Consider the following 15,039-nt stretch of genomic DNA (forward strand, 5'->3'; position numbering starts at 1 on the left):
AATGCTCTCGGGTGGCAACTCTCATAGTTGAGAAGCGCATTCCTGGCCATGGGTTTCTTGTACAGTTCCGAGATAAGGCCAGCTGGGGTGGCCAATATCAAGAGATCTAAAAAAGGTAACTGGGTTCTGCTGAATTCAATTGTTAATTTCAAATACATGTTGCAGGAATTTAACCAGCGATGAAACTCCATGAGATCTGATTCGGAACCTCTCCAGACTACGAAGATGTCATCTATGTATCGCTTCCAGACTCGGAGCGATACATAGTATGGATTGTCATGATTGAGCACCTTCGTCTGTTCGAATACATGAACGTAAAGATTAGCTAGACTAGGAGCGAAGACACTACCCATGCTCATGCCCGATGTTTGGAGATAGGTAGTGTCTTTGAATTTAAAATAATTCTCCTTCATAGCAAGTTCAGCCAAGTTGATGATGAAACGGGCATGGTGTTCGAGATTGTAGATCTCTCCCTTGTAGGATGGTATCGATGACCTCTAGAGTCTCTGTTTGAGGGATAGAGGTCTAGAGCGATTCGACATCAAAAGAGATAAGAAGGTCTCTTGAGATGTCGAAATCGACATCAGGAAGGAGCCGTAAGACATCCTTTGTGTCCTTCAAATACGTAGGCATCTCTCTTACTATGGGGTTCAAGAAATGGTCTACAAATGTCGACAACGGTTCGAGAATTGAACAAACTCCGGAGATTATAGGTCCCCTGGAGGTGGTCTCTGTGGTTTATGGACCTTTGGGAGACAGTAGAAGTATGGAATGGATGGATGGGAAGTACACAGATATTGACGTTCCTGAGGAGTAATCCATCCTTCCGCGATGGCCTCTTCTACTAGGTGACTAATCTTAGTTTTTAACTTCTCCGTCGGGTCTTCCTTCAGTGGAATGTAGGATTTCCGATCCTGAAGTTGTCTTAAGCATTCTGCTCTGTAGGTTTCTGTGTCCAGCAACACTATCGCACCACCTTTGTCTGCGGGCTTAATTATGATTGCTTCATTGGAAGTTAGAGAACGTAACGCAGATTGTTCTTTTTTGGGACGATTCATATAAAGCCTGGGCCTTGCAGTCTTGAAGAGGGTGCTGATATCGTTTTCCACAGCCTCTTCAAAAGTCTGGACCCTAGCTGGCAAGCCAATGACCGTAGGGTTGAAAGTCGATGGTTTTTTTAAACCAGTGTTGGCGTCATATTGTGTTGAGTCGGTCGAATCATGTTTCGCAAACAAGTAATGAAACCTGATCTTTCTGAACAGCTTGGCTAGTTCAATTTGTGCTGTAAAATGGTCACCTTCATTCATGGCCACGAAACCTAACCCTCGGTTGAGGAGACTCTCTTCATCATCCGATAAAGGGTGGGAGCTAAGATTGATCACGAGACTGGCTGGTTTGTCGCACTGCTTGTTCCTGCATTCTCCCTGGGTATACTCTTGCCGTTTCTCAGATCCATAGTCGGTTGTTGTGTCTGTACTGGTGTTGACCAGCGGACCTGAGGTCCATTCCCTTGTCTTCTCCTGCCTCTGTTCGTCCTGGGGCGAACACCAGACAGCCACGCAGCCCACAAGGACGTCTCCCGCAAACATCACCACCTCATCAGACTGGCCAAAATATCATCCTTCAAGAGCCACCTGGAAAACAACGCACACAACAGCAAAGAGCTCTTCAGCATCGTGAAGGAACTCTCCAACCCCAGCACCAACACCAACGACATTCCACCCTCTCAAGAACTGTGCGACTCACTGGCCGGCCCCTTCTACCAGAAAATCGCCGACATCCACGCCAGCTTCGACAACACGACCGCCCCCACCACACAGGACTCCACCACCCCAGCGAACACCACCCACGGCAACCTCTTAACCTCCTGGACCAACATCAACGATGACGAGACATGCAAGATCACGAACTCCATCCACTCCGGATCACCGTCAGACCCCTGCCCACACCACATCTTCAACAAAGCCGACACTGCTATCGCCCCCCAACTGCGGAAGATCATTAACATCTCCCTGGAGACTGCCACCTTCCAGGAAAGCTGGAAACATGCCCAAATCAACGCCCTCCTGAAGAAACCCAAAGCGGATCCCAAGGACCTCAAGAACTTCCGGCCCATCTCACTGCTCCCATTCCCGGAAAAGGTCATCGAGAAAGTCATCAATGCACAGCTGACCCACTACCTCGAAGACAACAGCATCCTAGACCCATCCCAGTCCGGATTCCGAAGAAACCACAGTACCGAGAAAGCCCTCATCGCAGCCACAGACGACATCAGGACTCAAATAGACAACGGAGAAACATCCTCCTGGACCTATCAGCCTCATACAACATAGTCTGCAGCCGCACCCTAAAGGAATGCCTCCAAGAAGTCGGAATCCAGGGAAAAGCCCTGGACTGGATCACTTCCTTCCTCTCCAGCAGAACACAGAGCGTACGCCTCCCCCCTTCCCGCTCCAAAGCCACCGACATCCTCTTCGGTGTACCCCAGGGATCATCCCTCAGCCCGACGCTGTTCAACGTCTACATGGCCCCCCTCTCACAGGTCGACCGCCGACACCACCTCAACATCATCTCCTATGCCGATGACACACAGCTGATCCTTTCCCTCACCAAGGACCCGACCACCGCCAAAACAAACCTCCACGAAGGATTGAAAGCCGTCGCCGAATGGATGAGGAACAGCCGACTGAAGCTGAACACAGACAAGACGGAGGTCCTCATCCTCGGACCCACACCCTCAGCCTGGGTTGACTCCTGGTGGCAAACCGCACTAGGAACAGCACCTACCCCCACCGACCACGCTTGCAACCTGGGAATCATTCTCGACTCCTCCCTCACCATGGCGAAGCAGGTCAACGCCGTTTCCTCCGCCTGCTACAACACTCTCCGAATGCTCCGCAGGATCTACAAGTGGATCCCTACCGAAACAAGAAGGACTGTGACCCAGGCCCTCGTCAGCAGCAGGCTAGACTACGGAAACGCACTCTACGCAGGCATCCCGGCCAAACACCTACGACGACTACAACGCATTCAAAACGCCTCCGCCCGACTGATCCTCAACATCCCCCGCTGCAACCACATCACCCCCCACCTGAGAGATCTTCACTGGCTCCCTATCGAAAAGAGGATCACTTTCAAGCTCCTCACCCACGCACACAAGGCCCTCCACAACACCGGACCAGCCTACCTCAACGACCGTCTCAGCTTCTACACCCCCACCCGCTAGCTCCTGCACCAATTCCTCACTGAGGTATCTGGAGATCACTGAACTTTGGTACCAAAGTGATTGTGTCTCTTCATGACTGAGCTTCCTCCTTAATGCGGTTGTCATTATTAAAGTAGCTCTGTTGATTTACTTCTGGAGTTTGTGTGTTGTTTTCTGAATCAGGTTGTGACCTTCTTACTCTGGTATTCATTAGGGACTAGGAAGAGGAAGTGCTGTGGGGAAATACGTGACTAATTACTTGTAGCCTTCGTTTTTCAATTTCTGTTCCTTGTCCCAGTACTTGCATCTCACTCACCTTGCATAGCATTTCCCAGTTATAGGCTCTTTTGGTGTGGAGCGCTCAGAAGGAAAGGACAGTGAAGGATTGCACAAATGTATTTTTTTGTGTGCGATCTAGTTCATGTGATGCCAGAGGTGTTGTGGTGGACACACTTCATTTAGTAAGCACTGGAATGAGGAACAATAATCAGAATATTGAAGATTACTGGTAAGTAAGCAATGCATTACTAGCCCTCTTTGACCACGATGTCTCTCCCACCCCAGCGTACAGTACTCACCCACTTCTTAGAGACCTGTAACTTTGCTGCCTCGGTGACTCTTCTTGTTGATTCCAAAGGTTCTGAGTTGTCTAAATAACGCAGCCCATGGAAGCCCATAGCCCCCACCCTCTCAATCTTGTTTGATTATGACAATAACAAGCTCTTAATGTAGAACTTGCATCACCATCATCCTAATTGTCATTTCTTTGTCTCCCACTCTTTATATTCTCATTAGTGCCAATCAAATGTTACTGCAAATTTAATAAAAGTCCCAGTGAGTGCCAATGTGTTGTGTTAGGGCTCCCCAGTTGTCAACTTTGTGACCTAACCCCACTCTCTGTACTTCTTATGCTACTCATCCAAACATGTTCTGTTAATTGTCAGTGGATTTCATTTGGTGCAAAAAATGAAATACCATCGCCAAATCTTAATGACATTTCAGGCAATAATCCTTGAGGGTTACATTACGGGGCAATTTGTATTATCTGATTCCAGTCTCAAGATTAATGTAGTTTTATGCATATCTGTGATGTCTCAATTGGCTGACACGAAACAGCTTCGACATTTGCTGTGGCATTAGTTGTGGATTTCACTTTCTGCCTTAGAGGCAGAGAATTCCATAAACGGTCTGTAAAATATTTCTAAATAACGCCCTTTGAAGAATTTGGAGCACAGAAGGATTAATTGGAAGTCTGTTGGACAGCCAACCAATGTCACATGCTATTAATAACTCGTCAATAATGAAGCAATGTAAGACAGACCACCATAGATATTATGTGTGTATGCTCAGAATATGTTCTTTTCATTACAGAATCCAGAGTTCACCAAATATTTGCAAGGACTGGATGGAAAACCATTAATAGCAGCGCCTGTTTTCACAAAGGTAAACTGTTAACAAATATAATTCCGTTCAAAATTTCATTTTGCATTTCATTGTGCATTAATTGATAATCATATAAGATTAATAGAAGATTGCCTTGATGGAACTTAACAAGTGCCCCAAAGGGAGCGTTATTGCAGAGCTTTTCCCCCATAAGTAAATGGAGCAGCGGCCATCTAAATGTGGTTGATTCTTAGAGCTAGTCCACTGTTCACGCCTTATAACAAGGAGACCTTTTGAGCGCAGTATGGGAAGTTGTTCACATCATAATTGCAGCTCTACAAATATGGCACCCCCTTAAATAAAGAGTGCAAAGCAAAAATAATATAACACAAACCAGAATGAATATAGCATATTTCAAAAGCAAAAACATGGCAGAAACAATACACCTTCTAGCATAACAATCCCGATAAACAGCATCATCATAGCGGCTGCCCCATGTCCTGCTGATGACGGCCGAACCGGATCCTCTGGCCCCGCCCCTCCCATTCACAAGCAGACTCTGGAGCTCTGCGTGTATTCGGAGCTCCGATGGCTGCGTTTCGCGCTTAGCGGCTCTGTAATGAGGCGCTAAGAGGAAGTAGGAGAAGGAAAGAAAGAGCAGGAAGGCCTGCCGACTCGAGCCACGGTGTTGCGGTGAAGCGGCGAGGGGTTTTTGTGGAGGCTGCCGCTTTTGTAAAAGACACACAATTGATGGACGGAATGCAGAACAAATCAAACATCCCCCCTCAGTCAAGCGATCTGGGTTAAATCCATCATTATTTTGCTCACCATGCCACCCTTAGTTTAGACCTGGCCATATGCAAATAAGTCTTGACCCTGTGCCTCATGGGAACAGTCCAGCTCGAACTGCCAAGCCAAGTCCTCCCAAGAACTAGTTTTGGGGTTTCACCCCTCATCAGCCAGGACCGCTTGAATCCAGTGGCATGGTGAGCCCAGGACCCACGTTTGGGCACTTAGGGCGAGAAAGCAAAAAACACACAATTGATGGATGGAATGCAGAACAAATTAAAACATTCACTTCCACTCAAGAGATCTGGGTTAAATCCATCATTCTTTTGCTCACCATGCCACCCCAGTTTAAACCTGCCCATATGCAAATCAGTCTTGACCTTTTTGCCTCTTTATTGTCACTTTTGAGCGTTTCTGGGGAGGCTGTCGCTAGAAAAAAGTGTGAAAGATGAGAAGGAACCTATGGAGCCGAGGCCGGCGGTATTGTGGCTTGGAGAGGTGTGCCTACCAACACCACACATCCAGAGGGCTGATTAACCTGTGTGCAGGCAAAGGAGCCAGGAAGAAAGTGTGATTCCCGCTCTGGCTGAGGATTGGATGGGTTGTTTAGCATTGAGTATTGCTGGCAGCTGTGGTGGCTATAGAATCTATTAGGTCTGGTCCCAACTCTCATTAAGTTTATGGAGAGATAACGAGACTGCTCCTATTTAGCCTGGGAGAGGATCTGGTACAATCTGCTCCCATAAATCTGCGGAAGTAAGAAGTGGATAAGACGAGACGAAGTACAAGGTAGGCGCTACGAATGACTTTGTGGCTTTTACAGAGCGGTGTTAGTTTCCTGGCACCCGTAGTAAGTATATGCCTGACCTACAGTAGCTAGATAAGACTTTAATAGTCAATGTATTGGTAGCATATGCGCCCTACTGTCATGCGACAACTCAGCGCAGAAATTGGCTCACCAGTCCCCCCTAAACAATGTAAGAAGGCCTCACAGAGTAGGCTGGCTGGCTGGCGAGATAAGCGGATGGAGATCTTGGTTGGCGCTCCTCTAATCCGGTCCAGCCGCACGGGGAAGGGGGACAGCGGAGAGTTAATTATGCACAAGCCTGGGTCAGTTTAGGGGTGGGCGGAATTTGCATAGTCGCGCGATGCAAAACTCCGCAAAATGGTAAAAAATCTGTGCGAGCATGCAAAATGTTACGCCCGTTCGCGGTGCTATTTCCTGTTCGTGAACGCTGTTTGCGTGCTCGGGGAGAAATATCTCGCAAACACGCATTTTGAAAGCGCGAAGCTGCGGATCTCGGAATTTAGCGCAATTCCGCATTCTCTGCAGACCCCGAAATTGCCCAAATTCTGCGAGCGAAACAGAATTTACAGCCCAGGCCTAGGTCAGTTGTAATGGGAAAAGCTAGTGCCTCCTGTTCAATTGCTTTCAGCTCTGAAAATTCAACTCCATCCCAGCCTCAACTTCACCCACGAGGAACATAGGGTTAGACAACAGTCTTGAGCCTCTCCAAAAGCCTAAAACCTTCCCTTTGTTCACAAATGTTGGGTCTAAACACTCTGAGGAGATCAGAGCAGGAGTATTGCCATTTATTACAACAACTGCAACAAAATTAGAGCCTGTGAACTCAGCACTTGAGGGAGTTGCGTGAAATATGCAAGAAATATCGGATTATACCCCACCGACTGCTTTCGGGGTCCGGGAGCCTCGGATGAAGCTTCCTCTACTCCCTTCCATGATCCAAGTACCAGCCACAGCGCTCAAGCGGTGGCTGCTCCTGAACTGAATATCCACTCAAATGTATTGATCAAAAATCTATGCGTGACTAAGGCACTCCTGCCAGAAGCTTTGAAAGGGATGCTGGATACAATTGACACATATGTAATCCCGTATGATACCTGAACTTGCAAGAATCACAGAATTGGAGCTAAAATTCGAATCTAAGGAGAATCATGCAAGACATTCCAATCTGCGGTTTACGGGAATTTGGGAAGCGAGTGAATCTCAGGGTCAGATACAATCGGTTGCTCAGCTTATCAATATATTGATTAAAGATCATGTTCTACCATCTGCTCCTGAGGATTTGACAATCATGAGGGCTCATTGAGTACCTTCTCATTAGACACCTGGGGCCAAATATCCTCAAACTATTTTGGTCAACTTCTCTGATTTCCGGATTAAGGAGAATGTCCTCACTGGAGCGATACAGCAGAAAAAGTTCACTATTTTGCAAAATGCCTCTTTCAAGTTTTTTTCTGATCTTTCTGTGACTTCAGCCAGGCGGAGAAAGGCTTTTCAATTGCTTGGCTTTGAATTCAGATAATTGGAGCACAGGCCCCGTTGGTTCAGTCTTCAAAACTGAAGGTGCTTTGGAAGGGACAATTTAAGATCTTTAGTGTTCATTCAGAAGCACAGGATTATCTAAAACATTAGAGTTTTTTTCTCTTTTGTTTTTTTTTAAGAAGGGTGTGGGTGGGGTTGGTGGGGGGGACCCGATTCTGACAGATGAGGATGCAATTCCAGGGCATCCATCAGCTAGGGGTTTCGTGTGGCGTGTTGCTAGGGGGATGCTCGCCACGCAGGGTTTAGGGTTGGCTAGGGTGGGGGTGTGGTTGGGGTAGCCGACGAAAAATTAATAAATAGTTTTTGGATTCCCTACATAGGTGGTTTTGTTCCTTTCAATTTTTAAAGCTATGTAGTTTTGGTGCGATGTGAGCTGCCATTTCTATTTTGAATGGATAGTATCAAAATAATTTCGTGTAATGTGAATGGCTGATTGAATTCAAGAAAAGCAAGTGCAATGTTAACTTGGTTGCTTTCTTTCTCCCCACAAGTGCTGTTTATTCAGGAGACTCATTTTGGATCTGATACACCTAATTAATTCTTCCAAAGGGGTATAACTAAGCCTATTTTGCCTCAGCTAATTCGTCAGTTTGTGGGGGGCTATTATATTTCCTAATAACTTCATGTGTCAAATAGTAAAAGTTAATCGTGATGTGCAAGGCAGCTGGATTGATGTGCAAATTAACTGAAATGGGGTGCTATTTGATCTCTTGAGTTATTATGGTCCCATTTTTGACAACATGTCTGCTTTCCTGCAAATTTATGATCTATTAGCAGTTACTGAGGGCTCTATGATTTGGGGGGGGAGGGGTGATTTTAACTTCATTCAAGATATTCACCAAGACACTTCTAATACATCTAAGAAACAATTAAAACCCAAATCAAACAAGCTGATTAAGATGATGAAAAAGGATTTTGCATTGCTAGATCCATGGCTACCAAGCCATCCTGGGCACTCAGATTATACATGCTATTCTTCCAGATATAAGACCACATCTCGAATAGATTTTTTTTGATTGATAATCTGTTATCTAGAAATGAGACAGAGATTATCTCCCAATGCCTTTTCTGATCATTCAGGAATTTCTATTAAAATTTATATAAAGGGAACACAGCTTCGAAATACTAGGTGCTTGTGCTTCGATAAATCTCCTCTTGAAGATGTGGTGTAAATTACTGAAATGCAGTCTTTCATCAAGCATTTTTTTTTATTTTTAAATCAGTGAGAACACAGAGTCTATCTTTTTGGTGTGGTAAGCTTTTAAAGCAAAACCAAAGGGGAGGATGGACGGAGTGTTGAACATTGCAAGCACTCACCCCCAGTCAACTGATCTGGGTTTAATCCATCATCATTCTTTAGCTCACTCCGCCACCCCAGTTCAGACATGGCCATATGCAAATCAGTCTGACCCTGTGCCTCATGGGAACAGTCCAGCCTGAAATGCCAAGCCATGTCTTCCCTGGACTGGAAACAAGCATCCTGGGATCGGTTTCTGGCTAATCAGCTGTCATCAGCCAGGCTAGCTTGAATCCAGTGGCAAAGTGAGCAAGGGACCCACATCTGGGCATACCCTGCCAACTTAGGGTGAACAAAGCAAAACCAAAGGGGATGATGGATGGAGTGTTGAACATTGCAAGCACTCACCCCAGTCAACTGATTTGGGTTTAATCCATCATCATTCTCTAGCTCACTCCGCCACCCCAGTTCAGACATGGCCATATGCAAATCAGTCTGACTCTGTGCCTCATGGGAACAGTCAAGCCTGAACTTCAAAGCCATGTCTTCCCTGGACCTCAAACAAGCATCCTGGGACCAGTTTCTGGCTAATCAGCCATCATCAGCGAGGCTAGCTTGAATCCAGTGGCAAAGTGAGCTAGGGACCCACGTCTGGGTATATCCTGCCAACTTAGGGCGAACTTAGCAAAACCAAAGGGGATAATGGACAGAGTGTTGAACATTGAAAGCATTCACCCCCAGTTAACTGATCTGGGTTTAATTAATCATCATTCTTTAGCTCACTCCGCCATCCCAATTCAGACATGGCCATATACAAATCAGTCTGACCCTGTGCAATCGAGCTGCTTCTATTTTTCTTTTGTAATCCACTCAATAAAAAAAAAAAAAAAGATAAATGAAGATGCCAAAAAAAAAAAAATAAATAAAAACCATCATCATTATCATCATCTTTAATCGGTCATGTTACCATAAACGCACAATAAAATGAAATACAAAAAATATCACAGTGCGATAAAATCATATCCCAATCAGTCTCAGAATATTTTGACCACCTTTTGAAATAAGAAAATATAAAACCTTGCAAAGAGAATATTTGTTCTCAAATATCAGATTGGCCTTTGAGTTTCCTTAGTACCAACCAGATCTATACTGTGCCTGTAAAAGATAAAGTAAGAAGATACATCAAAGTCAATACCCTGATCACAATGCATATGCATATTTCTTCCTTAATTTCAGCACTTGGACAGTAAAATTTAGGACTGAGAAACATATTGAAGGGGACTCAAGGCACTGTAGGAAGAGCAAACCCTCCTGATGATTATTAAATGAACCGCCTGACCATATTAGTATTAAGTGAGCATTACTTTCTGGTAATACTTTTCTTTTATCTGCTTCTGGCTAGCCTGAATATTTTTCTTTGTCTGCCCCATGTATTTCACAATTCAACTTCGTGAGACCAATCATATAGTCCACCACATCCATTTACAGTGACATGGTGGATTGAATGAAAGCAGCCAGGGTGGCAGATGACTCCACGTATGGCAGTCTGTCTATACTCTGCCCCACAAACTGAAAATTCACTATTGACCAGGCAGCAAACTCTTTGGATTTTTATGAACTGTAGTCACTGAAGCTTAAACAAAGCAATTGAAAATGTTTGCTGTTTGTCCTTCATAGGTGACAGACGCTTACATCAAACTTTTCAAAGCTTAACATTAAAAAAACCTCAGAAAGCTGAAGTTTTTTTTTATTGTGACATGAATGGCCCCCACTCCATGGGAGTTTTCACCCATGGCGTGGTGGTAAATTCTGTTTTTTTTACTGTCCTTACCTGGTAGTTACGATCTGAAAACCCCCTTAAAAAAACATCTGACCTCCCTCTCTAAATTGGGTGGACAGTCCGATGGCTTAGGTCTCTACCCTGGAAGCCATCAGAGGAGTACCAGTAGTAGATACCATCATTAACATACTGTTTGTCCACCCAGCCGTAAATCTTGGCAGGCAGTCAAAGAGTTTGGCTCAGAGGGTGTAGCAACAGAGGACCCTCTCTGTCAAAATGTAAATCGGTCACAAATCCGCTCCCCGTTGGGCATCTCATTCTCCTCTGTGTGGGGTAGTGGCAATGGATGCTAGGCTAGTGCCATCTCAGAGTCTATACTATGTTATGCTAGTCTAGCCAAATCTAGAATAGTTCCAGTCTCCTCCTGAGACTACTGGTTGATGTGGCCCAAGCCTTATAGGCTTCTGATCCTGGTACCAGGGACAACCTGCACCTCTCTCTCTATCTCTCTCTACCTCTCTCTCTCTACCTCTCTCTCTCTCTCTATCTCTCTCTCTCTCTCTTTCTCTCTCTCTCTCTCTCCATTTCACTCTCCTATTGCTTTATGTGCATTCCCAATTGGACTCCTCACACTTCCTCATTCTCCTCTTGTGGGCCCATTCTTACTGTCTCTCCATCTCCCTTTCCTCCTGTTCTTGGTGAGCTAATCTCAGCTTCTCTCTCAAACTCCCTGGCCCTTTCCTCTTACTACGTTTTTGATTTCTGGAGCTTCAAGTGCAAGCTAGACTTAACTCTCCCAAGAGAATAACTCCTAGAGTTGGTGACCTTAGAAATCGGTGGCTATGATTGCTTTGGGTAAATATTGGAAAGCAAGTTTGGAACAACACAAGCGGTCTGTCTGGGAAAACGTGCAAATGGGATGAGAGAGAATGACTCAATAGCACTCCACCCTTTATCCAAACACAATAACCTCAACTGATCTACAGACAGGGTGTATGTATTTCATATTTCAGTAGTGCAAACCTTGCCAAAAGGCAGCAGAGAGTTGCACAGGGTCAAATACAAGCATCAAGTCAATAAATTATAGGTTGTATCTTATTATGTGCGGAGTTCTTCGCCCAACTTCGGAGTCTCCGTAGTTGTAAACTCTGAACTGTCAATTCCAAAACAAACGGAAACTTACATAAAAGTGTGACTCAGGCCCTTAGTCTGCAGTCTAATGATGTCCTGAGAGTGACTGTTCTAAGAAACAACAATAGTGAGCTTGTCCACGAGGTAAGAGTTGGTCATGTTGGATTTGTAAATGATGCAGTTGATTTTGAAGATGCTACTGGCCTGAAAGGGAAGCAAATGGAGTTCCACCAGGATGGGGGTGATTTAATCACATTTCTTCAGGCCCTTGATGAGATGTGTAGAATGCCCTTAAGGAGTGCCAGTATGGAGTCTGGGAAACCGTGGAGCACCTTCAAGACATGGAGTTGAACTTCTGGAGTCACTTTCTGGAAGAAGCGGTTTCACTTTCTTTGGCATTCAGTTAAAGTTGTGGTTCAAAGCCATCATGCTTCATGTCATTGAGCCAGGTTTGTACTGTTGCTCATTCAGGATGGTTTGGGTGTAGCTTCTAGTAGGTGCCAGGCATCCAGGTCTGGAAGATATGCAGTCAAAGTTTGAGGCATTGGATGTCTAAAGCAGAGAAGGATTTCAAGTAGAATTGTGTATTATCAGAATATTGGTGAATCTTGATTCTGTTATCTTTGAGTAGAAAACCAAACGGCTCCATGTAGAGGTTGAAAATGAAAGGCAACAGTATGGAAACCTGGGGGACTATGCAAGTGATAGGCATCTTTTAGGAAATATACATACCTATGCAAACAAACTGGTATTGATTGCAAAGGAGAACTAGTGAAGGACATGGACTGTGAATCCCTTTTGAGTCTCCAGGGTCCGTACGAGGGTGAGATAGCTAACTGTAGAAGGCAGCTGAGAGGCCCAGCAATATCAAGAGGCAGCAGTCATTTTCCATCTTCATCGGTGGTCAGGAAGCCATTGTCTAGGGTGTGTAAAGTACCGGTCTCCATGCCGCAGTGTGATCTTGAAGCCATTCCGAATTCATACAGTGGGTGTTTAAAAAAAACCCAAAACATTTTGATTGATATGCAATCTTCTATCCTTATGTGTTAATACATGTAGTTGCATATATATATATATATATTTTAAACATGTAACAAAGCTTTCCCTAACATATCCCTCCCCTCCCCTAAAGGCGATGGGTATAATATTCCAAATCTTGTTCTGACTGCTTTAAAAGGAACATGAGGACGAGGCGCTAATGTGCGACATGTAAGGTGTGTGCCCCCTTTTGTTTAACTAGTGTTGCATGTCATAACAGTATTTATTCATGGTTAATCATTCAATGGGTGTCGGAAAGCAATGAGCGTCAAGTGTTCATTCAGGAGTAGTAAGCAGGGTGGGTAAATCCACTACGCACCCAGGTCTAGTAGCATTTGTCCCCATGCTTGTAGATCATCCTCTAGTTTCTCATGGCATCTAACCTTCTTCACCCTAACTTCCCCTGCTGTGGCCCATTCCATCATGTCCCTTAACCATTCCTTGTGGTTCAGGGGGTTGGCTATAACCATCTGATAGCTATTTGGCGTTTCTCTAATACTAATCCTAGGTTCAGGAATTTACCGCTCAGCTTCTTTTTAATGGGTGCCATTATTAGTTCCTTCGGGCTACCTTCCAGCGCCCATCCTTTCGCTCGTGTAAGTTTGTCCAATATCTCCTGCCAGAACATCTTATACATATACACTCCCATACCACATGTAAAAAATCTGCTTTAGGATTTCTGAATTGCACATATTCATCGGACTGGTGGGGTAGATGTTAGGTAGTGTTTTATGAGTAAGATATCGTTGATGTAACAAATTTAATTGTATTAATTTCAAGTGGGCATTTGAGCTAATTTCCCATGTCCCTTTGTGCATTTTTGGCCCTCTCGTTGGGTGCTGTCTATTCCTAAACTCTCCTCCCATCTAGAGTGTGCCTTTTGGGTAATTATAGTTGCGTCATCTCTAACGGCTCTATACAATATGTAATGACTTTATGACCTCCTGTCATGTCCAGGAGTCTGGAGTCTGGTTAACATTTGAGATAGTATAGGTTCGTCTGGGAAAGTCAGCCAGATTTCTCGTGTGGTAGCCACCATCTTACTGTACTGCAAATATTGCCTTATACCTAATGCAAATGAATCAACAGGGTCGTCTTTAGTTATAAATTGACCACCTAGGAAGAGGTCTCCCAGTACCCCACAGCCCCTGGATTTCCATTTGGACATAGACATAGTATTTTTTATTTCCCTGAAAAGTTTAGGTATCCAGAAATCTAGTGCATACGGAGCCCTACGGAGAACTGTCGCAACCATCCTTTCCCCACATGTGGCCCATTAGTCTGATTAAATATGGATATCTGTCTGGTATTCTTCCTCCCTTCATAAGGAGGATGGGAAGGGTCATCAGTCCCACAAGGGTCCCCAGCAATCTTTTCTCACAGTTTTCCTCTTCATCAAACCAGTGCACTGCGTGTTGCAAGGTTGCCGCCATATAATACAATTCTAAATTAGGGAGTTATATGTCCCCCATGTCCCATGTCTGCTGAAGCATCCCCAAACTGTTTCGCTTCTGTTTAGTGGACCATAGGAGGTCCACTATGAGCTTATCTAGTTCACTGAAATATCTTTTGGGAATCTCATACAAGGAGTTATGCATAACATACAGACAGCGAGGCAAAAGCACAATTTTAATCAGGGCAGATCTACCCATTATCGTCAATGGGAGGTCTTTCCAAAACTGAACTAAGGCATGTAATTCGTTCAGGATTCTACGTAGGTTCATGTCCAGGAATTGTTGTTGATCTAATGCCAATCTGGTGCCCAAATAACGAATCCCTTCCTGACACCATGGGAGGGTAAGGTGGAGGGGTATAGTTTAGCTAGCGTTCAAAGTGGCATCATTTTTTACTTTTGGGCGTTTACCAAAAGGCCAGAGGCTACAGAGAACTCCAAAAGGGCAGTCTGAAGCATAGGTATTACTTTCTCTGGTTTCCACAGGTACAGTAAAATATCATCCGCATAAAGAGAAACCACATGTGTAGTACCTTCTACCGAAATTCCCCAAGGATTTAGTTTGTGTCAAAGCGATACAGCCAATGGTTCCATCCATACCGCAAAAAGCAATGGGCATAAGGGCCTCCCTGCTGGGTGCCCCTACAGAGCGATAAAGACTCTGACACATGACCGC

The 15,039-nt window shown here is 44.8% G+C and overlaps 1 protein-coding gene across 1 annotated transcript in view; it reads left to right on the forward strand.

The window, feature by feature from the left end:
• Nucleotides 1–15,039, forward strand: part of MYPN (myopalladin) — a 2,138,596-nt gene that overhangs the window by 562,729 nt on the left and 1,560,828 nt on the right. Inside the window, exon 6 of the mRNA XM_078643205.1 lies at nt 4,577–4,648. Coding sequence (XP_078499331.1) covers nt 4,577–4,648 — 72 coding nt within the window. The remainder of the gene's footprint in view (nt 1–4,576; nt 4,649–15,039) is intronic.

The sequence above is a fragment of the Lissotriton helveticus genome, chromosome 5_1 (assembly GCF_964261635.1).
Source record: "Lissotriton helveticus chromosome 5_1, aLisHel1.1, whole genome shotgun sequence".
NCBI lineage: Eukaryota > Metazoa > Chordata > Amphibia > Caudata > Salamandridae > Lissotriton > Lissotriton helveticus.